Source organism: Sceloporus occidentalis, unplaced genomic scaffold (genome assembly GCF_023333645.1).
Source record: "Sceloporus occidentalis isolate IW3139 unplaced genomic scaffold, rSceOcc1.0.p SCAF_64, whole genome shotgun sequence".
Taxonomy (NCBI): domain Eukaryota; kingdom Metazoa; phylum Chordata; class Lepidosauria; order Squamata; family Phrynosomatidae; genus Sceloporus; species Sceloporus occidentalis.
Window position 1 is genome coordinate 1,663,648 of NW_028317044.1, and position 27,643 is coordinate 1,691,290.

Consider the following 27,643-nt stretch of genomic DNA (forward strand, 5'->3'; position numbering starts at 1 on the left):
AAAATCCAGCATTCAAAGGCACTCTGCCCGGGAAATACGGCTGGCCCCTCTTGGAGGTGACTGTAACAGCAATACTGAAGGCTTTGGCACGTTCTCAAACAGATCTTGTTTTTAGGGTTGCAACGGTCCTGCAAGGTAGGTCAGGATGATTGCAGATGCAGTGACTAGGGCAACTATCAGGCAATAAAAGCACAGATGAATAAACTTGTCCTTATTCTTTTCACTATATTTCTGTTTCTAGTAACAATATTTCTCTTAAAGAAGTTGTGCCCAGGATCCGCTTGGTTAACCAAGGTATATTTTTTGCTCCGAGAAGCAAAGGACAAGATAACATTCCTGTCCTTCCTTTCTCAGCCTGTATCTTCACTGCAGAAATAATCCAGTTTGAGACCGCTTTAACTGCCATGGCTCAATGCTAGGACATTCTGGGGGTTGTACTTTGTTGTGCCACCAGAGCTCCCTGAAAGAGAAGGCTAAGTGCCTCACAAAACTATCGTTCCCAGTTCCATCGCATTGAGTCATAGCCGTTAAAGTGGTGTCAAACTGGATTACTCCTGCAGTGTAACGTGGTGCTAATACCTGAACAGAGTCGAAAATGAAAGCAGTTATGTTGCTTCTTACAAAGCTGGAGTCTTGTTTCCCATGTTGGTCCATGTTTTGGATAGGTGTTATGGAGCCCTTCCATGCTGCAACATTATCCCTCTATGATTCCACTTTGACTGCCTTGGCTGCGTCCTGTTGAATCCTGTGACTTGTAGTTTGGGGAGGTATTAGAACTCATGGGATGAGACTATTCCCTCATACTGCATATCCCAGGATTCCATAGCACAGAAGCAAGGGCCTTTAAATGAAACTATAGGCCCCATACAAACAGGCCAAAATAAAGCTGCTTCGGTCACTTTGGAGGTATACTGTTTAAATGATGCATGCGTCCTAAAAAGCCGGAAGATGCGCCAAAGCTGTGCTCCAGTCCTTAGGACTGGATCGTAGCTTTGACATGGCTTCTGGACTCTTAGTACGCATGGATAATTTAAACAGCATACCTCCAAAGTGACCGAAACAGCTTTATTTTGGCCTGTCTGTATGGGGTCATAGTACATAATTGTGTAGTGTAGCAGTTCCCAAAGAGCAAGTGTGACATAGTGGCTTGAGCTTTGGACTGAGACTCTGGAGATTGGGGTTCGAATCCCTGTTCAACGATGGAAACCTGGTGGGTGACCTTGTGCAAGTTGCACTCTCTCGGCCCCAGAAAATCCTATGATAGATTCCTTTTAGAGTCGCCATACGTCAGAAAGGACTTGAAGGCACACAAGTGACTCCCAAACTTTGGTGCTCCAGGTTGCTTTGACTTCAGCTCCCAGAATCTCCTGCCAACTTGGCCAACAGTCAGGAATTCTGGGGGCTGAAGTCCAAAATACCTGGAGGACCAACATTTGGGAATCACTGGAATTAAAAACAGATCTCTCCAAGGTGCTGAAGCTATGCTGAGGCTAGAAGTCAACCCCTTGGAGAGCTCCCACGGCCTGAAACCTGGCAAGGGTTCACTGCCTTGCTGACATGGGTGACGCCAACCGCGAATGGTGGCCTATGCTAGCGGCTGCACTTTTTATGGGGCTGTGGACCAGTGGAGAAGGAAGGCAGGCAGAGTTTGATGCCTCGCCAAAGCTCACAGACACAACAGGGCTCTGTATCTTGAAAAATGCAAGGCGCAGCAGGAGCTAAAGAGAGGAGGACACTTGCAAAAGATGCGTGAAACTACGTCCCACAGAACTTGTTTGCACCCTCCATCACTTGCTGGGAAACCTTGGGAAAGGCAGATGAAGTGGTGGAAAAGCAATCTAAGCAAGGTCCCCTCCGTCAAAAATTTAACCCGAGGAGGAAAACAACTTTGCTTTGTTTATCTTACCCTCGGTGGTGAAAATTGCATTCTGGGGAGGAGAGGATTTCCTTGCAATAAAACACGCTGCCTAATTAAAAGCGTTCCCTGTTCTGTCAGATGCACTCTCTAATCTTTGCAGGAGTGGCATCGCTTTGACTTTACAAAACTGTAATTTAAAGGCCAAGAGAAGCCATCAAAGAAGGGATGCTTTCAAGCCGACGAAGGGGTTTGCAGGACAAAAATTTGCCCTGGTGCAAGAAATACCCCTCCTGTTTCTCAGACTCTGGTCTGATTTTAAGGTTCCTTTCTTAATAGCAAAAGCAAGTACATTTCTATATGGCTTATCAATGTACTAGAGTAAGTCTTCTTTCTTAAGACCACTTATGAGATATATTGATTTATCTATGTAATGATCTGAAGGGCTGACCTTCCCTTATAAACTAAGGCTACATCTGTCCTGCAGAAATAATCCGGTTTGACACTGCAACAAGAACTAAGCTGTCTGCTGGATTTCCAGCACACTTTGGGCAAGTCATACTTTATCAGCCTCAAATGTTGGCAATGCAAATCCCCTCTAAAGAAACGTGCCAAGAAAATCTCATGGGTCGTCATAAGTCGGAAACAACTTGAAGGCACACAGCAACAACAACAACAGATGTGTAGGTCTTATACAGTAATTAAGTTGTAACCACACCATGCTTTGTCTCCTTTTTTCCCCTTAGGCACTGGTGTCACTACACAGTCACCCGGACTGTCTCCTGCCAGGTTCAGAACGGCTCAGAGACGGTGATCCAGAGGGTTTACCAAAGCTGCCGGTGGCCAGGACCATGTGCCAACTTAGTGAGGTAATAGCGCCTTTCAGCACATAGCATGGCTTCGTGAAAAGTTACAGGGGAAGGTCATGTATGTACAGCAGTACAGACATGGGTTTTAGTTCAAATGTTGGACCTATTTGGAGATAGAGGTCCTCACCCCGGATAGCTCCTGTGGAGTTCAAACTCGAATACAGAAAGGCTTCATCCGTTTATTGTTATGGAAGCCACTGGCTACGACTAGACAGAAGCATGCCGAATTTTGTGCTGTTTGTGCTTCCAGCTGCAAAAAGCAATGGTTGTCATATTAGGCTGGGCGGGGGGGGGGCGGGGAGACCTATCACTGGACAGCGGACGGATAAAGTAGTACTAAGGCTTGAAAGAATGCAAAGATAGAGCCATGTTCATCTGTAGAATCAGTATGTAGAGAGATCTTGCAGCACCTTTGAGACTCACTGAAAGAAAGAAGTTGGCAGCATGAGCTTTCCTAGAGTTAAGCCCACTTCCAAACATATCAGAGGAAGTAGCATTAAGTCTATGAAAGCTCATGCTGCCAACTTATTTCTTTCAGTTAATCTCAAGGGTGCTGCTACAAGATCTTTCTACAGACTAAGGCTTGAAATGGTTCTCGTGCCTTTAACTGAAAAGTTCCCATTTCTAGTATCTGTAGGTCCTCTAGTGCAATTCTGGTCAACGTCTTGCACAAGTTGACCATACAACCACACTGGAGGACCCAAAATGCCTAGAAAAGGGTTCTCTCTAGGAATTTCTAGGCCGTCCAGCACAACTCTATGGTCATAGATTGACTCTATGGAATTTCACCATAGAGTCAATCTGGAGGATTGAGAGAACATATTAATCAAATCTGCAGATAATCAAATTCATAAAAGTCAAAGGCAGAAATATAGAGGGCCAAGTGTAGTGCTGTTCTTGCCTAGAAATTGCAAAGAGATGCAAGAGGGGGGGAAAGGAATTGCTGACTTTCATTTTATAAATACAATCCCCCATGTGTTATTTATGGGGATGTCATCAGGTCGCTAAAGTAAAATGGGAAGTTGATGTTCGTGTTCCCATGTAAAGCTTCTACAGATTAATAGTCCAAGTGGATGCACGTTTCCCCAGGAGTAAAGTATTCCCAGGTTAGGTGTGTGTAGGACTGAAATATAAAACCAGCCAGCCAAGTGCATCTGGATCCAAGTCTTCCTTGGCAGCCGTGCAGGAGCTAAAAGAGAGTCGAGACGCACAATTTCGACAATTCTAACTATTCAGAGCGGGGTTAAGTCACTTCTCCGAATGCGGCTGTACGCGAACATAAAACAGAAGCCCCGCTTTAAAACAGTTCTTATACATTCCAAGAGACTGAGAAAGAGAGAGGCTTTCAGGGTGCATTTATGTTTCGACTGCTCTTTCCCCATGTCTCAATAATTTGAATGAGGCTTTTTTTCCTGCACTGGATGTAAAAAGATAAAAGGCATGTCTAGAATGTTCCCTAAGCCAAAGTCTAAAATAGAAATGCAAACCTTTTAAAATCAGGGATGAGAATAATGCAGGCTTGACAGATTCCAACTCCGAACGCTTTTCACCCTCGACGATCTTGCCTAACCTGAATTGTAGTTCAGTTGTAGGTCTGCACTCTAAGCAACCCCTGTCTTAAACCCAAATGTTAGTCTTTACCAAAGGAGACCCCACTATTTGGGGTCTTTACCAATATGCAATAAACAGAAGGAATGTAAGTTTCAGAAATGCTTAAAATGTGCCCTTTTTGCAATTCTATAAATGGACTCAGACGTCCCAGGAGGCTGCTGCAAGCGTTCTCTTGGCAGGATCCGGAAGAGAAAGGAAGATAAACACCCAACTCTTATCATGAACAGTGGAAGCGAGTTTGATCCCAATCTTTGAGCTGGCAGTGTGCGCCATTCTGCTTGGTTGCCAAATTGTTAAACGCTGCAGAGCCAATGTTTTTAAACACACAGGAAAGGCCCGGTTCCTGTGTGGTCTTGATAGGTGTCCCGGGAGGCTGCTTTGCCTTGGCCTGATCCAAGTTGTTCCTCCATAGTTTCTCAGCTGTCCCTTCGTCCCATCTGCTTCCCGTCTTGACAGCCTGCTTGCCTAGAATGAAAATGGACCCTTGATGCAAAATGTGGCTCTCATGTCAGTGGGGTGGGGAATCCATTTCACATTTTAGTACAAAATGGAAAGGAACTCTTTGGGGCTTTGGACATTATCACACCACACTTTTATAGCGTTGTTATTTCACATTTACTGCAATGGCTGCCTCTGGTGGACTCCTGGCATTTGCAGTTTAAGGAAAGGCATTTATAATTCTCAGCCTGAGAGATCTTGGGCCTCCCTCAACTACAAAGCCCAGAATGCCACAGGACAGGAGGCAGCCATTGTAGTAAAAGTGGAACACTAGCACTATAACAGTGTAGAATCATAGAATCGTAGAGTTGGAAGAGACCCCAAGGGCCATCCAGTCCAACTCCCTGCCATGCAGGAAATCCAAATCAAAGCATCCCTGACAGATGGCCATCCAGCCTCTTCTTAAAGACCTCCAAAGAAGGAGACTCCACTACACTCCGAGGGAGTTTGTTCCACTTTCGGACAGCCCTTACTGTCAGGAAGTTCCTCCTAATGTTGAGGTGGAATCTCTTTTCCTGGAGCTTGCATCCATTGCTCCGAGTCCTTGTCTCTGGAGCAGCAGAAAACAAGCTTGCTCCCTCCTCAATATGACATCCCTTCAAGTATTTAAACAGGGCTATCATATCACCTCTTAACCTTCAAGGCTAAACATCCCCAGCTCCCTAAGTCATTCCTCGTAGGGCATGGTTTCCAGACCCTTCACCATTTTAGTCACCCTCCTTTGGACACACACCAGTTTTTCAATGTCCTTTCTGAACTGTGGTGCCCAGAACTGGACACAATATTCCTGGTGGGGCCTGACCAGAGCAGAATATAATGGCACTATTACTTCCCTTGATCTAGACAATATACTTGTATTGATGCAGGCTACATCAATAATAAAAAACCTTTATTTTTGTAAGAACAAAAAATCCCTGAGGACTTTTCTTTTTCTTTCCACTGAGCTTCACCTTACTCACGCCATCTCCAGCATTTTAAAGGATGGCCAAAGGGCAGGTGTTTGGGGGACAGTGGTGTCATAGGTTGTCTTCAGCTGCGGGCTGCGCTCCCCTAGTGATGCTCCTGCACTAAGCCATAACTTGGTGTCCTTCACATGGGTCTCCTCGCGGTTTTTCCACACTTGGACAGTCTGTGTGACGTTTCCCTTGTGTTAGTTACAGGACTCTCATCAGGCCCACGTACAAGATATCCTACCGAACGGTGACTGCCCTTGAATGGCGATGCTGCCCTGGCTTCACCGGAAGCAACTGTGAGGAAGGTAAGCTGTGTTTCTCCAGCAAGAGTGTTCCTTCTCTCCCAAGTCAAGAAATGATGGGAGTTGTAGTCCAATGCATCAATTTTAATGCCTGATTTGGACATGCCAATGCAGAGGGTTTGCATACCTTTGTGTTACACTGACTTAGAGCAGGGATACATTACTGCGTTCTTAAGTTCCTTATCTTTGTTTCTGTGTTGTAACTTGTGTTAACTTTTCAAAGCATGATGAGAAGTGTTCTGATTCTAGTAGCTTGATCCTCCATCAGCAGCATACTCTTATGAAATAGTCCAAGGGTTTTAAAGGGATTTAGCCACTTCAGTATGACTCCGGACTGCATTTGAGGTGCTGATGATGACACTGGAAGCTGTAAATGGCTTCGGACCCTAATACTTGAAGGAGTCCCCCTCTCTCTCTAAGATTGCCATAGGACTGAGATCTGCAGGAATGGCCCTTCTCTATGTATTGGCAGCCATTGTATGTGTATATGTGTGTCTCTAATGGTCTTGCCCAAATGTACATATGTGTTTAACTTGTTCAGATGGATTAGAGTGCTTACATTATGAAATTATACCAGACTATTTGAAATAGTTTTAAATGCATGTCGCTCTGGATTCTTGTCTCTTTCTTTCTTTCTTTCTTTCTTTCTTTCTTTCTTTCTTTCTCTGTATCGTTCTTGCAGCCAAACCATTGGTGAAATTTGTGCTGGAGTGTAACTAAATGACCGACCCTTTGCTAATAGGTTTGAGGGGTTGCTGTGTGTGTTTTTATTTGGGGGGGGGGTATTTTGGAGAACAGTTACCATTTAACCAGCACCAGCTGGTGGGCACCTCCTTAACCACTGAAGGCAGCAGATGGTTTGGATTATAATCACCTCTGGAATTTTAACTCTTAACCTGGCAGCTGACAAAGAGAAATCCCAGCCTAGAGGAAATCTTGCTGGCAGTGAAGCTGAGCTCAATGTAGTGCTTTCAAAGCTTCTCTGTTTTCCTTTCTGGAGTGGACCTGCCTACCTCCTTCGTGGGATGTCCTCATTCCCACAGCACACAGTGTGGCTGTGTTTCCCCAGGACATTGTGATGGGGCTTTTTGCCTGGAGAATGCTCACCTTGGGAGGTATGGTTTCATTCCTTACCTTGAAACCAGAGTGTTCTTCAACTCTGGCCTTTGTGGATCCTGAGAGTTGAGTTAAAGTAGTTGAGTTAAAGTACTAGGTCAGTGATGGTGAACCTTTTAGGGGCCGAGTGCCCAAACTGCAACCCAAAACCCACTTATTTATTGTAAAGTGCCATGCCCCTCTGGCTTTCTAGTAACAAACTCTGGCAAGCTCTGTGCTGGGGCGATGGCACATGTGCCCACAGAGAGGGCTCCGAGTGCCACCTCTGGCACGTGTGCCATAGGTTCGCCATCACTGTACTAGGTGATTCAGTGTGATGCAGTGATTGGGAAACCAAGAAGATGAACTTGAGGTCCTAATTTAATAAGGTAATGTGACTTTATAGGCATAAGGGGGGGGACTTAGTGGGATAAGTGGGTTTCTCAAAACAAAGTCATGCCAGCCTAATATTACCTCTTTCTTTTTTGACAGACTTAGTAGATGAAGGGAATGCTGTGGACACAGCATGTCTTGATTTCAGTAAGGCCTTTGACAAGTCCCCCATGATCTCCTTGCAAAACAAGCTAGTAAAATGTGACTGTTAAGTGGATTTGTAGTTGGTTGACTGTCTGAACCCAAAGGATGCTCCGCAATGGCTCCTCTTCATCCTGGAGGGAAGTGACCACAGCGTTCTGTCCTGGCCCCAGTTTGTTATTTGACATCTTTAGCAATGAGTTAGATAAAAGAATAGAGGGCCAGTTTATCAGATTTGCAGATCGCACTAAGTTAGGAAAGGTAGCCAATTCCCCAGATGACAGGATCCGAATTCAGAAGGACCTAGACATACCAGAAAGCTGGGCCAAGACTAAGAAAACGAATCCCAACAGGGAGAAATGTAGGAGGTGGGAGCCAACAACCGACTGAATGTTAGAGTGTATTGGGATATGATGAGAGTGATGGGAGGTATAGTACCAGTATAAATGATTGGTGGTGGCTCAAGGGATGCTTGTGGTCTGGAACAGGATTGTGCGAATGTGTGGAGGAAGAATTTTCTCACAGTCTGCTGCTGGGAAACAGAAAGTAGAGATGAGACCAAGATGGGACTGAGGACTGAGTGAAGGAGGCTGTCATGGAAGAGAGGGTTGGTATGTTTTAATGAGTAAATGAATGAATTAAGAAGAAGCCTGTGAAATATTGAAAGGGGACATTGTTATGCCAGTGTTGGTGTATGATGGCACTTCTGTCTGCAGATGTCTTCCAGCTAACACCTTTGGGTTTTATGACATAAAATTTGACTATTTGCAATGCAGAATACTTGTCTGCTGTATTTTGGGGAGAAGGAGCATGTCTTGACAGGTTAGAGCACTTTTTGAAGTCCAGAACTGGAACAGTGGCGGATTTCTGGTGGCTCCCTCATCTGTGAATCCACATTGGGTTTTAACATCCCTGGGACTTGCCCGGTTTGTAAAGTTAGTATTTAGCACCTTGGAGAGATCATCTATATTTTAGGTTGAAATCAAAAGTGGATTCACTGCCTCAGTGCCATTCCTGATGATGATGATCGTGTTTTTTGGACCTCTCAGGTTCCTGACATTTGTATTCTATAACACAGCTTAGGAGGGAAAGGTTTCTTTTTTTCAGGCTACTGTTCCTGGAAAGGTGAAAAGTCTGGAACCCACCAAGCCCTGTGAGGAGAGTCTTTTGGGAGTTGGGTATGTTTAGCCTGAGAGAAGAGAAAGTTAAGAGGTGATATGACAGCCCTGTTTAAATATTTGAAGAGTGACATATTGAAGATGGAACAAGCTTGTTCTCTGCTGCTCCAAAGACTAGGACATGGAAAAATGGATTCAAACTGCAGGAAAAGAGATTCCACCTCAACATTAGGAGGAACTTTGTGATAGCAAGAGCTGATTGACAATGGAAGATGCTGCCTGAGAGTTTGGCGGAGTCTCCTTCTTTGGAGGTTGGAGGGATGGATGGCCATCTGTTGAGTGTGCTTTGACTGGATGGCCCTTGGGGGGTCTCCTAATCCCTAATATCCCATGGATGGGTGTTTCCTAGATCTTCTCCTCTTAATTTAAGCTAGAGAATGACAAGCATGGGCTGAACTCTGAATGATAGCCTCAAGTAGAGTAGACCCATTGATTCAAATGCCCTGATCCAAAGTGGAATCACCATCCTTTGATATGAGGGCCACCAGTTGCCTGAAGGTCTGAGATTGTCTTCAGTGTGATAACCCTACATTCCATGGTTCCCGAACCTGAGGAACCTAGAGGTAACCCCCCCAGGGCCACAGAATATGGGGTACCCCTGTGTTTTGGAAAAGGTGGCAGTTAATCCCTGGCTTGTTTTGGCTGCTTGCAGTATCCGGCTAAGTTGATCGGACAACCAAGAATGGAACGGGAGTTGTCGCCGCGGCTTTGGAGGGACTTTGCTCCAACGGTTCTCCCTCTTAATAAGCCCCTACCTCCACCCTTCTATTCTCTCTCTCTCTCTCTCTCTCTCTCTCTCTCTCTCTCTCTCTCTCTCTGGAGGAAGGGGGATTTTAGCTACAACAGGAAATGAGTCCTAGGAGCCACCCAGCCTGCTGAAGACTGATATGAAGACCATATGGAAGAGGGCAGTGGCCGAGGCGAGGTGGGCTCCTTATTGCAATCGTGCATCATTTTGATTGATTTGCACCCAAGAGGAGGCTGACACCTCAACCTCCCCGATTCCCCCTTCCTCCTTGAAGTTCAAAGCCCAGGCATCATCTCTGGGGAGGCTTCCCAAAATGTCCCCCGCCAGCTTGGAATGTTGGCGCCAATTTGAGGCCGGCCAGCTAGCGACGACCTTATTTTACTTCTGCTAATATCCAATGTCAGCTCTTCCTTCTCCGACCGGTCTTAAGACGAAGGGTTTCTTCCTCCTCCCCATAAGGGAAGAGTGCAAATTCAGCAAGAGGCGAAGTGAAATGGCTCCTTCCACATGGCTGCCGTGGGGAAGGCAGTTGATGTGCTGCCAGTCTGTGGTGGCTTAGAAGTTTGCAACATGCATATTGTGCATCTTGTTTCGTCCTAAAATCTTTAACAATCCAAAATCCACCAAACAGTGATACCTTTATTGGCCAACCAAAATGCACAATATACACGTTGCAAGCTTCCAAAGCTCCACTGGCTTCTTCAACAGGCAAGGTGTTAAAAACCATACAGGAGAACAAAAATGGGAGATGTGAGTCCTAGGGCTGCATTTTGCTGTTTCTGTTTTCAGTTCAGATGGTATGGAGGAGTATTTATTTTAGGCTGGCACCTCCTCCTCCTCCTCCTGGCCCTGTGTCTACTGGGAGCTTCTCAAAATCCAGGAAATTTAACTCCGTCTGCAACACAAAACGATACTTCCTTTGCGATCCAGTATGTCTCCATCCTTTGTGAAATCTGGATAGTGGAGGAAACTGTCAGGAAGAGAATTGACTCATTTGAAATGTGATGCAGAAAGCAAGGTCTGCCGTGACAGCCAAAAGAGACCAAGGATTGGGTCTTAAACCAATATGGGTTGTATCAAGGAAGCATGATGCACCTTAGTTTATTCCCTCCTGTCTCTACATTGACATAAATACTGCACTTTATTCCAAAATACATGAAGTAGTAGCCACATCATCTTCCATAGGAGAGGATGGCAAATCCACTCTGTTTTAATCTGTAAAGTTCAGAGCAGATTCACCATCCCTCTACTATTGAAGATGCCATTGCCGCTGGTCCCAAACTTTGGTCCTCTGGGTGTTTTGAACTTCAGCTCCCAGAAGCCCCAGCCAATTTAGCCAGCAGTCAAGAATTCTGGGAGCTGAAGTCCAAAACATCTGGAGGACCAAAATTTGGAAACTACTGCTTTAGAGATTTCCGACGTGTTGAACCATCTCTGGCAGATGGCTGACATGAAAGCTGCCCAGGTTCAACCTTGTGGTTTAAATTCTCAGATCCACACCACCGAGCTTTATGTGCAAGAGGTAGCATAGGGTAGTGATTTGAGCATTGGACTACAACTGTGGAGACCAGGGTTTGAATCCCTGCTTGACCAGGGTAACCCACTGAAGAAATCTTACCAAGGAAGCCCCCATGATAGGTTTGCTTTAGGATCTCCATAAGTCGGAAACAACTCGGCAGGCATGTAGCCGTTGTGAGTGTGCTTTGGCGCACAAAGATGATGGCTGGTGAGTTAAGCTCAGCTCGCATCCGTTCTCTACGTAAAAGGCACCCTGACAGCTGTCTGTTAATTTCCAGAGTTCCTGCGTCGCCTTGAACCGAAGAGAGTGGGGGGTAAGATATGTGAACCAAACTATTCTCCACGTTATTGACTTTGGACTCTTATTAACTGGACTCCTGCCCGTATCCCTCTTTTAATCAAGATTTTTGACTGTGTTTTTAATTCCTTGCCTACTAAATATTCCCAGCGCAGCCTGGCTCTCTTATCGGGAGAGAAATCTGATTAGCATCCTCCCCTTTTCCATCCACCAACTTGGAAAGGAGAGCTTTCAAGTGGTTTTGCACGGCCGGAGGCCTATTCTCGGAGCTCGGCTCTTTTTCAGGATGTGCGACAGACTACAGCGCCCATCGTGCCCTGGCACAGGGAGGCTTTGTGAGGAAGAGGGACGAGATCCGATCTCGCTTCCACAGACAGACAGCCTCTGACGCAGCATAAAGAGGAAAATGGAAGAGGAGGGAGGAAGGAATCTGGTAAAGAGCCATCGAGACTCGATTTCTTCCAGCATGACACCGAAAAGCAATGTTTTAAAGAGCAATCCAAGGTACTGAATCTATACTGGGGACTGATCTTGACCAATGCCTTTAAAGTTTGCACTGAAACCCAGAGCCACAAAATGACACAAAAGCCTCCGGGGGTTTCTCCTAAGTTCAGATTTCAAAAAAACCTTTCAAGTTCTTCCCATCCCAAATATGACACCATTTGCAAACTTTTGGAGCGGTTTACCCAAAATGAACTGAAGCGAAAGCTCACACACTGGTACCTATTTCACGTAAACATACAAGATTGCTGGAATTTTGGAGTTTGGCACCATATGTTTGTTTATTTATTTCAAACACCAAAAGGCAATGTTTTAAAGCCCGATCCAAGGTGCTGAATCTGTTCTGGGGACTGATCTTGACCAACTTCTTTAAAGCTTGCATTGAAACCCAGAGCCATGAAATGACACAAAAGCCTCTGGGGCTTTCTTCTAAGTTCAGTTTTTCCCATCTCAAATGTGACAGCGTCTATGAAACTTTAGAAAAGCCTGTCCCAAAACAAACTGCAACTAAACCTTCACACGCTGGTAGCTATTTCGTGGTAACATACCGGATTGCTGAAATTTTGGAGTTTTGTTTTGTTTGTTTATTTCTGCCACCGAAAGGAAATGCTAGAAATGGATCTGGAGTTTGTTCCACCTCCAGGAGAACAGGTTGGAAGACCCTCTGCTTCTCATCACGATTTGGGACAAAATGGTGCCATCTTGGCGGCCTTCAGTTCCCCTTTTCTCGGAAGTAGTCCGCCAGTTTCTCCACTGCTTCCACGCAGACGCTGGGGTACATGCCATGGGAGTAGGTCCCAAGCAAGATGAAGGACTTGGTCTTGGCCAACACCAGACCGTTGTCTTTCCCTTTCAGGTAGATCGAGTGTTCGTCCGCTCGGACGCCCTTGTAGTACCGGTCCTTGAAGTAGAGGCCGTCTCTTCGCACCTGGAGCAAGTTTTTCTGGAACGCCTGGACGAAAACGGGGGCCTGGCTTTGGATGTTAAAGCCCGGCGTTGTCGCCATCACGCTCCGGTCGGCTATTTTGATGAGGGCGGCGTTGGCCACATGCTTGGTGCTGGTCAGGCCTTCGATCAGCAGACTCTGGGCCTGGTTCATCCTCCTCCCGCGGCTTCTCTCCCTGCCAAGCCGAGAGAGTGTCAGCCTTGGTTACAGCAACCGTTGAACTGCCATGGCTTTCCCCAAAGCATTCTGGGAGCTGGGGTCGGTTGAGGATGCCAGCGGAAGGCTCCTAGCAACCTAGCCGCTGCTGAGATTTTCACCAACATAAGACAAACACGGAAGGAGATATTTTCTTCAGTTGCCTTGCAAAGGAACAGGGAGGGAGCTGCCGTCTGTCCTGGAACCAATTAACCCCTTACTGGCTCCTTCCATTCTCCCAGGCCTCCTTTTTTTCTTTTCTTTTCTTCTTTCTGGCTCCTTTCATTCTCCCTTGTCTCTCTCCTTCCCTCCTTCCTTCCTTTCTCTCTTGCTTTCCCTTCCTTCCTTCCTTCCTTCCTTCCTTCCTTCCTTCCTTCCTTCCTTCATTTCTCTGTCTTCCTCTCCTTCTCTTCCTCCCTCCCTTCCTTCCTTCCCCCTTCTCTCTCTCTTCCCTCACTCCCCCTTCCTTCCTTCCTTCCTTCCTTCCTTCCTTCCTTCCTTCCTTCTTTCCTTCCTTCCTTCCTCTCTTTCTATCTTTCTCTCCCTCCCTCCCTCCCTCCCTTCTCTCTCTCTTCCCTCACTCCCTCTTCCTTCCTTCCTTCCTTCCTTCCTTCCTTCCTTCCTTCCTTCCCCCTTCTCTCTCTCTTCCCTCACTCCCCCTTCCTTCCTTCCTTCCTTCCTTCCTTCCTTCCTTCCTTCATTTCTCTCTCTTTCTCTCCCTCCCTCCCTCCCTCCCTTCCTTCCTCCCTTCCTTCCCCCTTCTCTCTCTCTCCCCTCACTCCCTCTCCCTTCCTTCCTTCCTTCCTTCCTTCCTTCCTTCCTTCCTTTCTCTCTCTCTCTTTCTCTCCTTCTCTCTCTCCCTTCCTCCCTCCCTCCCTCCCTCCCTTCCTCCCTTCCTTCCCCCTTCTCTCTCTCTTCCCTCCCTCCCTCCCTCCCTCTCCCTCCCTCCCTCCCTCCCTCCCTCCCTCCCTCCCTTCCTTCCCCCTTCTCTCTCTCTTCCCTCCCTCCCTCCCTCCCTCCCTCCCTCCCTCCCTCCCTCCCTTCCTTCCTTTTTTTCGTTTTCACGTTGCTCCTGGCCTGTCTTAAGTTTTTATGGGTCCCTATAAGTGTTCTGACCCAGTGTGTTGTAGTGGTTTGCGCGTTGGACTGCCACTCTGGAGGTGAGTGTTCAAATTCTAGCTCAGCCATGTAAACCCTTGGCCAACTCACACTCTCTCAGCCTCAGAGGAAAGCAGCGGCAAGCCCCCTCTGAAGAAACCTGCCAAGAAAACCCTGTGATAGGTTGGCCTTAAGGTTGCCACAAGTCCGAAATGACTTGAAGGCACACGACAACAACAAGTGTAGAGCCAGCACAGCGTAGTGGTCTGAATGTTGGTCAATGACTCTGGAGATCAGTTATCTATCTATTCCTTTCTTGGCTATGGAAACCAACTGAGTGAATCGCACACTCTCAGCCCCAGATAGATTCTCCTTAGGGTCTCCATAGGTCCAAAAAGACTTGAAGGCACACAACAACCACCAATAAGTATTCTCCACTACACAAACCTTTCCCTGGATCCCCCATCCCTCCCTTCCACAAAAAACATTTCCATCTGCAAGCAACCCTGGCCTCTCCCTCCCTCCTTTCCCAAACCTGCGCAGAGCAAGCCGCTTGGGAAGGGTTTGTTGAACAACACCAGATCTGTTTCCACAGCGGGCTTGAATGCATTTAATAAGGCTGCTTCCCTAGGAGAGACGGGCTGCCTTTGTCTGTGCCGCTTCCAAAAACAGGCCAGGAGTTTTCCCTTTACATGGGAGTGAGATCTGGTTTCTTGTGCCGAATGCTGTGCTGCAGCCAGAAAGACGCACAATTGCTCCTGGCTTTGGGAATACAAACAGATTGGTGGGAGAGAGGGGATGGCTGTACCTTGGTGCTACTTTCCCCCCATTACTTTTATTCTTTTCACTAGAATGCAGAGCCCCACAAATGAGAGCCTGGTGCAAAAGTTGAATTGCCTATTCTTGTTGTGTGCCTTCAAGTCATTCCCAAGCAATGATTTCAGTCACTTCCCTAATGCTTACTTGACCCTGAAGATGGTTTCCCCTCCATCTTTGCAACGGCATGCAATGGTTATCCACCTTTGGTCCTCCAATGGTTATCCACCTTTGGACTTCAGCTCCCAGAAACACAAGGCTGCTTGTGGGGGATTCTGGGAATTGAAGTCCAGAACATCTGAAGAACCAGAGAACCCCTGAAGAAGGAGGATTTTGAGGAGGATACCAGTGAAAGCTAGCGATCCCGATACGAAACCTGATATGGGGCAAACCTCAAGCTTTGCTGCTTTTCCCACCAAATAACAGTTGACCGTCTAAGCCGGCTTATTTGTTTCAGACAAGGCTGTTCTATTTCACAAACCATTTGCCCTTGAGATGTCACTTGCAGAGACTCTGTGAGGTGGCCAGCAAACCCCAAAGCCTGACAACTCCGTTGGAAATGGTTTCAAACTCCTAAAAGGCAGAAGAAATTAGGAGAGATGCGCAAGGGTTTTCGTTTGCGTTTGGCAACAAAACGGCATTTGGCAAGGAAACCGACCCGGCTGATCAAAAGGATTGTAGCGCAACCATCCTTCAGTTTTTCTACCCTTTCCAATTTTACAGTACGGTTTGTTGACTTTTACCACATGGCCTCGAACCACTACAAAAAAGGATACACTTGAAAGGTATATTTTAGGCGGCGAGCCATACTAATAGGCATATTTGCAGAGAAAATGAAAACTGAAGTGCATTTTTAAAAATACAATATATGCGCGGGGGAGTACGCAAAAACCGATACAGTGTTTCAGGGTAAGCTGCGTGCATTTTGGGGACATGGTGTAGTGGTTTGAGCATTGGGCTCGAACAGGGTTTGAATCCCAGTTTGGCCAGTAGGAGCAGGAGGAAGAGGTGGAATCTTGCTTTTCCCAGTTGGCTCAGGCAAAAGCAGGCCTCTCCTAACTTGCCTCCTTCTTATTTAGCCAATGTGACCACGCTCTGGTGTTGCTGGGCCACACATGTTCTGCTTTCATCTGTGAGATGTTGGCGGGTACAGTTCATGACCGTAGCACATGATGTAACGCTAGTCGCACACGGGAACACTCCAGTAACTGTAATGTAACTACACAAGCGTTGTTTTACACTCTGCACCAGTGAACGGGATCTTGGCCTTTGGTGTTGTTGTTGTTAACTGCCCTCGAGTCGACTGCAACCCATGGCAATCCTATGGATTAAACATCTCCAAGACCTCTTGTCCTCCACTGCTCTGCTTAGTTCTTGCCTGTGTCCTCCTCATAGAATCATAGAGTTGGAAGAGACTGCAAGGGCCATCCAGTCCAACCCCCTGCCATGCAGGAAATCCAGATCAAAGCATCCCCGACAGATGGACATCCAGCCTCCGTTTGAAGACCTCCAAGGAAGGAAACTCCACTACACTCTGAGGAAGGAGTGTGTTCCACTGTCGAACAGCCCTTACTGTCAGGAAGTTCTTCCTAATGTTGAGGTGGAATCTCTTTTCCTGCAGCTTGCATCCATTGCTCCGGGTCCTAGTCTCTGGAGCAGCAGAAAACAAGCTTGCTCCCTCCTCAATATGACATCCCTTCAAATATTTAAACAGGAGTCCAAATATTTGGTGTGTGATGTTCTCTCTTTCTACCACCCTTTAAATTTCATAGCATTGTTGTCTTTACTAGTGATCCATATCTTCTCATAATGTGGCCAGAGTAAGACTCAGTTTGATCATCTTGGCTTTCAAGATTTCAGGCTTGATCTCTTTATGGACCCATTTGTTTGTCTTTTGGGGATCCTAAGTCCTCTTCTCCAGCACCACGGCTCAAATGAGTTGATTTTCTTTCTGCTTTCTTTACTGTCCCGATCTCGCATCCGTACATGGCGATGGGGAATACCATTGCTTGGACAATTCTGACTTTAGTGCTCAGTTGTATAACTTTACTCTTCATGATCTTGTCTAGTTCTTTCATACCTACAATTCCCATTCCTACTTGTCTTCTCATTCTTCTTCTGGTGATGAGGATTAAGTGGCTTGGAAGGTTCTAACTTTAGTGCGCAGACTTTAGGATCTTGTCTAGTCCTTTTATGGCTGGCCTTCCCGTTCCTAGTCTTCTTCTTGAGCCCAGTATCCATTCCAATGAATGTTTCATCCTAGTTATGGGACCTCTTTCACTCTTTCGTTTTCCTCATTATCTAGGTTGAACGTATGTAGATCCTCCATGGTCATTATTTGTGTTTTCTTTATGTTCAGCAGCAAGCCTGCCTTTGCACTTTCATCTTTGACCTTCCTTAGCAATTGCTCCAAGTCCGTCATGTATGTATTATGGGTGTCATCCACGAATCTAAGATTGTTGAGGTTCCTTCTGCCTATCTTCACTCTCCTTTTTTTGCTGAACCTTAGCCGGAGCTCCAAATTCTCTCCTTGGAGCAACCAGCCCCAAATCTTGGCGCTCTCCCATTTCGCCTTGTACCCTCAATGGGTCGCAACTCTGCGCAATCCGTTGTTGGCTCTCTTTCCAGGCTTTAACAGGAACCATACGCAACGAAACCATTTGTGAATGGAAGATTATCTACGGTATTTGTCACTTTTCTCTCCCTCCTCCTCCTCCTCTCCCCACTATTTTCTTTTGGGGAGGAATACGACGCTGCGTGGATTTGAGCATTTTCTCCGGGCCTCCGTCTCCTTGGCAGAAAGCGACTGCCTATAAAAACCATTCCCCAGAACAGCTGCTGGGAGAGAAAGGCTCTTTTGATATGTCATCTCCTCCTTGCTTCCCAACCCACTAATCACTCCTTTTGCTGACCCGAACGAGAGCAATTATACATCCTGGTTATTGTAAACGGACCACAAAACACCAGGCATACCTTGGGGTGATGTCATGTCTAGACGCACCGCTCAGGTATAAATTATCGAGAGAGAAAAAGTAGCTTGTTTGGTGGTAGAAGCTGTAAAAAAAACCCCCAACAACCCCAATCCCTTAACAAGATACTTTTTGTGTCTCTCTCGTGTGCCATCCTCTCTTGAACACAGGCCTGTCCGTTGCGCGCTGCGCGGATTCTCCGCCGCCGCTTGCTTTGGAGAAGAGGAGGTCCCGAAACTGGAATCCCAACCTCTGTTTTCTTCCTTTAGCTCCTTCATTTCCCATTAGGACAGGGTTTCTCTTGAGGCTAGAAGGGCTCCAAGGGCCAGCTAGTCCAATGCTCTTATATTATTATTGTTGCTATTATTATTATAAATGACAATTGTATGACATTTCGTGGACTTGCTAAAAGAGGAACGCGGTCAATGTCTACACTGTGAACCTATAACATCTTCGTCCCTCTCCCGCCAATATATTTGTTGCTTGCTTGGAGATACTGGAGAACCTTTTGGAGCAAGGCAGGAAATGGGGGGTGGGTTTGGTTTGCATTTTTCTAAAGAAGAAGGGATAGTGTTGCAAAATGCACCATGAGCCCCCTTCTTCCAGAAGGAATTTAATCCCTCTCTCCTTGATTTTTTCTTTTAAAGAAAGAACTTTTATGCTCCGGAGGCAAAGGCTTCTGTTTCCGCATGAGAGAGAGAAAGAGAGACGGTGCGAACGAGAAAGAGAGAATTTACTGTGTCTCAAATGGATGCACTAACTGAAAGGATAACAGTCCTTTTTTTACAATAGCAACCTCAATCCACCAAATAGTAATACTTTGCTTGGGCCAACGCAAAATGCACAGTATACATGTTGCAAGCTTTCAAAGCTCCACTGGCTTCTTCGTCAAGGAAAGGTGTTAAAAAAAACCATACAGAAGAAAGGAGAAAGGGACAATGTTAGGGGTCAGAGGCCTCCATTTTGTCATGATGATGTTGTTGTTCTCCGTTAAGATGATGGCATTCACGGAGGCAGAGGCCGTTCCTCTTTTTTGGCTCTGTGGGTTTTGGGAGACAAAGAGTCCAAAGAGCCCTAAAGTATTTAAACAGGGCTATCATATCACTTCTTAACCTTCTCTTCTCCAAGCTAAACATCCCCAGCTCCCCAAGTCTCTCCTCATACTTCATGGTTTCCAGACCCTTCACCATTTTAGTCGCCCTCCTTTGGAAGCGCTCCAGCTTCTCAACATCCTTCTTGAATTGTGATGCCCAGAACTGTATTCCAGGTGAGGCCTGGCCATATATAAGTTGACCTCATGTATAAGTCGAGGGCAGGTTTGGGGACCAAAATTATGTATTTTGATAAGACCCATGTATAAGTATAGGGTAAAACTTATGGGCATGCAACAAAGGATGTAAAGAACAAGGGAAAGGAAAATGATCATAGAATTGTAGATTTGGAAGAGACCACAAGGGCCATCCAGTCCAACCCCCCGCCATGCAGGAACTCTCAATCAAAGCATCGCCGACAGAAATGATGCCCAGGAATGCTGCTATTTTCCTATCCAAACATTCAAAAAGGCCAGAAGGAGCACCACAGTGGAGAGAAGAGAGGAGGTTGGTGCTTCTTTTAGGTTCTCCTGGGATGGACTAAGCTCTTACCTTTTGCCGCTCTCCTCAGAGAGGGAGATGGATCCTATTTTGAATTGAGGTACAGCACTTGCACTGATAAGTCAATCCAGGTTTTGGGGGTCAGTTTTTTCACTCAGATTTCTAGACTCATAAATGAGTATATATATAAATGAGAGGCTCCTCCCTCCCTAACTGTCATCTTTCGGCCTCTGAGGGAGAGAGAAGGCTGGCCCAGTTCCATCAGGGGCCGGCCTGAAGAAAGAGGCTCCTCCCTCCCTAACTGTCATCGTTCGGCCTCTGAGCGAGAGAGAAGGCTGGCCCAGTTCCATCAGGGGCCGGCCTGAAGAAAGAGGCTCCTCCCTCCCTAACTGTCATCTTTCGGCCTCTGAGGGAGAGAGAAGGCTGGCCCAGTTCCATCAGGGGCCGGCCTGAAGAAAGAGGCTCCTCCCTCCCTAACTGTCATCTTTCGGCCTCTGAGGGAGAGAGAAGGCTGGCCCAGTCCCATCAGGGGCCGGCCTGAAGAAAGAGGCTCCTCCCTCCCTAACTGTCATCTTTCGGCCTCTGAGGGAGAGAGAAGGCTGGCCCAGTTCCATCAGGGGCCGGCCTGAAGAAAGAGGCTCCTCCCTCCCTAACTGTCATCTTTCGGCCTCTGAGGGAGAGAGAAGGCTGGCCCAGTCCCATCAGGGGCCGGCCTGAAGAAAGAGGCTCCTCCCTCCCTAACTGTCATCTTTCGGCCTCTGAGGAAGAGAGAAGGCTGGCCCAGTTCCATCAGGGGCCGGCCTGAAGAAAGAGGCTCCTCCCTCCCTAACTGTCATCTTTCGGCCTCTGAGGGAGAGAGAAGGCTGGCCCAGTTCCATCAGGGGCCGGCCTGAAGAAAGAGGCTCCTCCCTCCCTAACTGTCATCTTTCGGCCTCTGAGGGAGAGAGAAGGCTGGCCCAGTTCCATCAGGGGCCGGCCTGAAGAAAGAGGCTCCTCCCTCCCTAACTGTCATCTTTCGGCCTCTGAGGGAGAGAGAAGGCTGGCCCAGTTCCATCAGGGGCTAGCCTGAAGATAGAGGCTCTTCCCTCCTTAACTGTCATCTTTCGGCCTGTAAGGGAGAAAATAGGCTGTCCCAGTTCCATCAGGGCTAGCCTGAAGAAGAAGAGCCCTCCCTCCGGTCCATCTGCCTTGGTCCAGGCCTCAGAGGGAGAGAAGAATACTGGACCTGATTCCCTCCCCCCTCACCATTCCCTTCTCCTTTTGTGTCGTGTCTTTTAGATTGTAAGCCTGAGGGCAGGGAACCGTCTATTATCCCCTCTGTTGTAAACCGCTCGGATTCCCAGTGATTGGGCGGTATATAAATAAAACTTATTATTATTATTATTATTATTATTATTATATACAGCAATCTCTCTCCTCTCTTCCTCACTTCTCTGCCTGACCTCCCTTGCGCTCAGCGAAGGCCAAGCCTGATCCTCACCCAAGAGCACCATCTCTTTGTTAGGGAAAGTGTAGAAACGAATGGGGCAGGCCCCTGATTCCAGCCTCAAAAGCCTCAATTACATCCTGGAATCCATTAAGTCCCGCTCAGGAGGAAACCCAAGTCTGTATCGTGAAATAAAAGACATCCTGGAACCTATTACGGGGCTCTCTCTTGGAGAACAAGACAAAGGGAACGCGAGGAAGGACGCTAGAAGATGGACGGCTCTAATAAATGATGTGTTGGCATCTCTCTCTCCCCCCCGACATCGTGGATTAACAACAGATGTATTACACGAATGTCTATTTCTGTGTTAATCTAAAACAACTGCATTGCTGTTAGGGACAGGGATTGTGTTGACGGAGAGCCTTCCACCTTGATCTCCAACCCTAGTTGCAGGAGGTGGATGCCAAGCTTGAGAAAATAGGATTGGAAGGAAGCGGGGGCCAAAAGGACATGAGATTTCGCTGCCCAGGAGAGGAATTTACATGTTTAAACCTCTCGCTTGAGGCTTAGAAGCAAGTCACTTTTCTTCATCCTTCTCCACCTCTTTGCAGAACCGAGAACAATGTGATGCTTCCCCAGACCTGGCTGGCAACGTCTTCCATTAATATGAAGTCGAAGGCTTGCATGGCCGGCATCTATAGTGTTTTGTAGGTTTTTTGGGCTGTGTGGTCATGTTCAAGAAGAGTTTATTCCTGACGTTTCGCCAACCATCTGTGGCTGGCATCTTCAGGGAATGTACCCCACTCTCTTCCATGCCAGCATCCTCTGAAGATACCAGCCACAGATGCAGGCGAAACATCAGGAATAAACTCTTCTAGAACATGGACACAGACTGAAAAACCCACGAAACACTATTCCATTAATAGTTTGCACAGTTCTACTGTGATTTAGTAGGGTTTTTTTTTCTTAGAGGGTCAAACCATTTTGGAAATGGCTACTGGGAAGGCGCCAGGGACCAGTTCTCCCTTGCAAGCCTCCACGAAACCTCCCAGACGGAGCGTATCAAAACTGGCTTATTTTCCTCCATATCCCAGCCCAAAGGGCATCATATCACAATGTCCAGTTGTCGTTTTGGACGGAACATGAAGGAAACAGAAGGGATTGGGTGCAATTTGGGGGCCTTTGTGTGTTTTCACCCATTTGGTGGTCATTAGGTGTGATTTTGTGGGTCAGTTTTTGCCCAACAGTTGTGCAAAAAGGATATATCTTTATAGGGCAGTTGAAGGATTCAAGGGATGCATGTAGTGTCTGTAGGCTTGCAACTGGCCTATAGGCCACTCTTTCCCCAAGTAAAATGGACCTAGAAGAGACCCCAAGGGTCATCCAATCCAACCCCCTTCTTCTGCCATAAAGGAAGACACAAGCCTGTGACAGATGGCCATCCAACCTGTTCAAAAACCTCCAAAGAAGGAGACTCCAGCACTGAAGCAGCGTCTTCCACTGTCAAATAGCCCTTCCTAATGTTTAGGTGGAAACTCTTCTTCTGTAGTTCAAATCCATTGCTCTGGATCCTAGTCTCTGGAGCAGCAGAAAACAAGCTTTGCTCCATCTTCAATGTGACGTTCCTTCAAATACTTAAACAGCACTGTCATGTTACCTCTTACCCTTCTCTTCTCCAGGCCAAACATACCCAGGTCCCTAAGTCTCTCCTCATAGGGTTTTATGGATTCCAGACCCTTCACCGTTTTGGTCGCCCTTTTCTGGACTTGCTCCAGCTTGCCAACATCCTTGATTTGTGTCCAGAACTGGACACAGTGTTCCAGGTGAGACCTGGCCAAAGCAGAAGAGATTGGTACCGTTACTTCCTTCAGTCACTGTACTCCTATTGACGCACTCTAGAATTGCATTGGCCTTTTTAGCTGCTGCATCACAGTGTTGGCTCAGGATTGTTCCAACACAATGCTACACATGGCAGAGCTTTGCGTCTTCTGCAGCCTGTGGCTTTAAATAAAACAGCCGCAAAACAAAACCTGGCCTGCCTTTCATCTTAAGAGGCGCTGCACGGAAACGGGGATGCAACTTAATTTACCTCAAGCTGTTCCTTGGCTTTTCCTACCTGCGGCGTTCATGGTGGGATATCAGCGCATTGCGAGGTTTCAAATGCGGGGACAATCGATGGAAAAACATGCATCCCTGGATGTTAGCGGTGTCTTTCCTCCTTTTCTGGGGGTGCTTTTTTAAACCCGTTTGTCGACCTTTGAAGTTGGGCGGCCTGCTTTTTCCGCCCCTCCTCTTTCGGGTCCCGACTCCATCCCGCAGCCCAAACCTTTTCCCATTTTGATCTCTTGATGGGAGTTCATGAACTGGTTGCTAAGGGTTTCTGTGATGTTAGACATCTGGGAATAACCCTAATCAAATAAACCGCTGACTCAGTTTTGCTGGATAAACCCAGACGGGTGAATTATTAGCTTTGACATCATGTTGTATTTATTTTTTCCTTGCGCTTGCCTGTCTCCAGTGAAACAGACCCCTTCTGACGGAGGGAGATGGTTTTCAGCCCAGGCGGCTAGCAGGGCCATGTTGCTGTCATATCAGGCTTCTGCTCAAGGAGTGCCTGGCCAGTTTTCCAGATAGGGATTGCCAGCCGGAGGAGTTACAAGACCTCCTTACTAATTTTCAGTATGAACGCAGTTGGCCCTCCACAGCTGCGGCTTCAACATTTGTGGATCTGGTTATTTGTGGTTTTGATTAATATGTTCTCTTTAGGAACCTCTAAGTTCTCCGGTGCAACTCTGCCAGACGGTGACCATAGAGTTGTGCTGGGGACCTTCCTAGAAAAAAACCCACTTCTCTAGGCATTATGTAGGTCCTCCTTCATGATTCTCTGGACAAATTCTGACTGATGTTTACTGTCGAGTTGCATTGGAGGACCTGGAGATTCCTAGAGAGGTGTTCTCATAGGTAAAAAGAATAGTGCTTTTTGATTTGCATGTTTTTCACATTCATGGGGGTCCTTCGCCCCTAAGCCCATCAAATATGAAGGCCCCACTGTACTGGTGGGAACCCCAGCCAATGTATTATAGTGGCTTGAGCATTGATCATGACTCTTGAGACCAGGGTTTAAATCCATGCGCAGCCATGGTAAGCCACACTTTGAGCCTGGACATGCCATACTCTTCAGAATAATAGAATCATAGAATCCTATAGTTGGAAGAGACCCCAAGGGATATCCAGTCCAACCCCCTTGTGCCATGCAGAAATACACAATCAAGGCACTCTTGACAGATGGCCATCAATCCTTTGCTTAAAAACCTCCACAAAAGGAGACTCCACCACACTTCAAGGGAATGTCTTCCACAGGCGGACAGCTCTTACTATTAGGGACCATTTCCTAATGTTGAGGTGGAATCTCTTTTCCGGTAGCTTGCATCCATTGCTCCATGTCCTAGTCTCTGGCGCATCAGAAAACAAACGTGCTCCATCCTCCATATGACATCCCTTCCATTTTTAAACAAGGCTGTCACATCACCCTTAACCTCCTCCTCTCCAGGCTAAACATCCCCAGCTCCCTAAGCTGCTCTTCATAGGGCATGGTTTCCAAACCATAATTCCAGAAGGTAGAAGAAGCCCTCCTGTGAGAGTCAGCATGGTTCAGTTCTGGGCACCTCAGTTTCAGAAGGATAGACAAGTTGGAGCAGGTCCAGAGAAGGGCAACAAGGATAATCAGAGGAATAGGGTACTATATGAGTAGTGGCATCACTAGGGTTGATCCCAGTCCAGTGCAATAACTCATGTTGTCACCCCCAAGATGTCTGGGACAAATCCCAGTCACTCCCTCTGCTAGCCAGGTAGTCTCTATTTAATATATGATAGCAGGTGACCATTTTAATCTGTCCGTACGTCCGTCCGTCCGTCCATCCATCCATTCATTTATATTATATGCAAGTCTGGCTAAAAAAGATTTTAAATAAATACAGAACTGCAAAGCAATCTGGTCAAAGAACAGAGCAAACTGTATCTCCGTCCATTAAATGAACAAGGGTCACGCCGTTCACCTGGTTAAAGGAATAACAGTTGACGACTACTCCGTTGTGGTTAAATGGATGAATTCCCTCATTAAGGCTGTAACCTTCAACCCATTAGACATACTTATTTTCCTCAGGCATTTGGACATTACTTCTGGTCCAGCGGTTGCGGACTCCTTCTGGGGTGTTAATCCTTGTTTGTGTATATTACCAGCGAGCCGTAAAAGATTATCATGTTTTAATATCACGCCCCAGGTCCAGTTGGTGGTTAAGAGCGAGCCAGTGCGGCGTAGTGGCTTGAGTGTTGGGCTTGGACTTTGGGAGACTAGGGTTCGAATCGTCACTCAGCCATGAAAATCCATAAGGTAGTTTTGGGCAGGATAGACTTTCTCAGCTTCAGGGGAAAGCAATGGCGAACCTTGTCTAAGAAAACTGTGTCAAGAAAACCCTAGAGGAGATGCATAGCCTTTAAAAGACAAGAAGACAATAATGCTTGGTAAGACAATAGGAAAAGAGGAAAACACATTCCAGATGTTTGGACTCAACCAAGCCATGGATCTGAGCATACAAGACCTGCAAGACCTGAGCATGAGGATAGGGAGACTTTGAGATCTCTCATTCATAGGGTGGCCATAATTCAAGTTGACTTGACACCAGTTTAACAACAAACTTTACCTACTAAATCCAACTACTATCACTTGGGACACTGGGCCCTCCATATCCATGGATTCTGCATGCACGGATTCAACCATCCATGGCTTGAAAACATTACCCCCACCAAATAAAATCCAAAAAGCAAACCTTGATTTTGCAATTTTATATTAGGAGCACCATTTTACCTTCTTGTTGGATAGTGGCATGTATGAAAAACCCGCACAGTTTTGGAAGCGAACGTTAGTGATCCTACGCCGTTGAGTTGGCCCAGTAAAGATATTGCCACTGGATGGATTTTTGCGACGGTGAGGTTTGTTGCGTGCTTTGGTTGCTGTTTGACATGTCAGATGGATTTGGGGGCGCATCAGGTGTTCTACTTCTTTTTGTGGCTTTGTTCATTGGAAGATTAGAAGGAAGTCCAGAAGAAAAAAAGAGGATTTTTTCCAAGCTCAGCAAAGGGACACCTGCCACTCAGTTTGGAAACTCTGCTGGGTTAGCCGAAAAGCAACACTACACTCTCAAGAACAAACGGAAAGAGTAGCTTGATGATGCATTGCCTTGGCTGGGCTCCGTCGTTGCGCTCAATAGTTTGGAAGTGATTTAATCTTTGAGCTTAATTGAATTGAAGGTGTCATGTTAAAAGATAACAGGACACGCAAGGCTTTGGCAATGGCTCGCTCGGCAGTCACTGAAATGTTTATTTTGGGGAGGGTACATTTGGCGGGGGACACGGCAGCATAATTCGATTGTGGACTAGTTTAATTTCTGGTTATCGCATGCATGGAATCAATCCCTGCTTTCTCTTATCAGGCAGGGTTTGCACCAGGACTGTTTCTGATGTTTTATTTCCCTTTCTATATATGCATGCGGAAGAACTGAGCAAGGTTGGGAAGTGCTGGAGCTCAGTGGCAGAGCGCATGGTTTGCGCACAGGATCCACAGTATAAGGCTTGGCAACACTCCTTCCTGAAATACTTGAAGGATTCCCATCTGTTAATGTACAGTCGTAATAAGCAATACACTGAGCAGTTGGCTAAAGACATCTGTGTGTCATATCCTGTGAGTTTCCTCACATCCGTACTTTGCATTTAGCATGTTTTGTCTTGGGATTAGAAGGTAAAACCAAGGATAAACTGGTGGGTCAGATCACTGAGGCTTGTTGTTGTTATTTGCTGTCAAGTCCAGGTTGGTATATGCTGACCCTATCAATGAGAGACCCCCAAAAGCAACAGGCCTGCTCACGTCTTGCAAATTCAGGGCAACCATGATTCCTTTGAGAGAACTCATCCACCCATAGTGCAGTTGCCTTCTTTTTCCACTACCTTTCGCTTTTGTTGTTGGCGTTGACTTATGGTGACCCTAAGGCAACTCTGTCATAGGGTTTTCTTGGCAAGATTTGTTCAGAGCAGGTTTACCATTGCCCTCCTCTGAGACTGAGAGAGAGTAGGTTTTCATGGCAGAGCTGGAATTCAAACCCTGGTCTCCAGAGCCATAGTCCAATGCTCAAAGCATTTCAGCAAACCCCCTAAAATCCAGTGTGAAGTCAAAGGCTTTCATGACCTGCATCCATAATCTTTGCTGGGCTTTTGGGGTTTTGTGGCCATGTTCTAGAAGAGTTTATTCCTGACGTTTCGCCTGCATCTGTGGCTGGCATCTTCAGAGAATGCTGGCATGGGAGAGAGTGGGGTACATTCTCTGGAGATGCCAGCCACAGATGCTGGCGAAACATCAGGAATAAACTCTTCTAGAACACGGCCACATGGCCCGAAAAACCCACAAAGACCCTTAAAATCCACTTTGAATACCATTTTGGGACAAAGGCAGGATATAAATCCCATAAATAAATGGATAAGTGCCTTGTGTTAAGCGGAGCCCCCCTTGCTTGGTTATAAGATCTTCTCCTCGCAAAACCACATTCTCTGTCCGTCATGCGATAACTCCTCCATTGGCCTCCCTTTTGCTC

The 27,643-nt window shown here is 46.7% G+C and overlaps 2 protein-coding genes across 6 annotated transcripts in view; one reads left to right on the top strand and one right to left on the bottom strand.

Annotated features, from left to right (window-relative positions):
- Nucleotides 1-27,643, top strand: part of LOC149287096 (collagen alpha-1(XXVI) chain-like) — an 81,396-nt gene that overhangs the window by 14,203 nt on the left and 39,550 nt on the right. For 4 of the 5 annotated variants that reach the window (XM_089493264.1, XM_089493262.1, XM_089493266.1 and 1 more), the window contains exons 2-3: nucleotides 2,602-2,724; nucleotides 5,988-6,091. In XM_089493264.1, coding sequence (XP_089349390.1) covers nucleotides 2,602-2,724; nucleotides 5,988-6,091 — 227 coding nt within the window. The remainder of the gene's footprint in view (nucleotides 1-2,601; nucleotides 2,725-5,987; nucleotides 6,092-27,643) is intronic. The other variant, XM_089493263.1, reaches the window with a different exon arrangement.
- On the bottom strand, nucleotides 12,232-13,371 carry LOC149287098 (profilin-4-like). Its single transcript, XM_089493269.1, has one exon. The coding sequence runs from the start codon at nucleotides 13,057-13,059 to the stop codon at nucleotides 12,673-12,675; it is 387 nt and encodes a 128-aa protein (XP_089349395.1). The 5' UTR covers nucleotides 13,060-13,371; the 3' UTR covers nucleotides 12,232-12,672.

Coding starts and splice junctions, on each gene's coding strand:
- LOC149287098 (XM_089493269.1), bottom strand. CDS start 13,059: ATGAACCAGGCCCAGAGTCTGCTGATCGAAGGCCTGACCAGCACCAAG.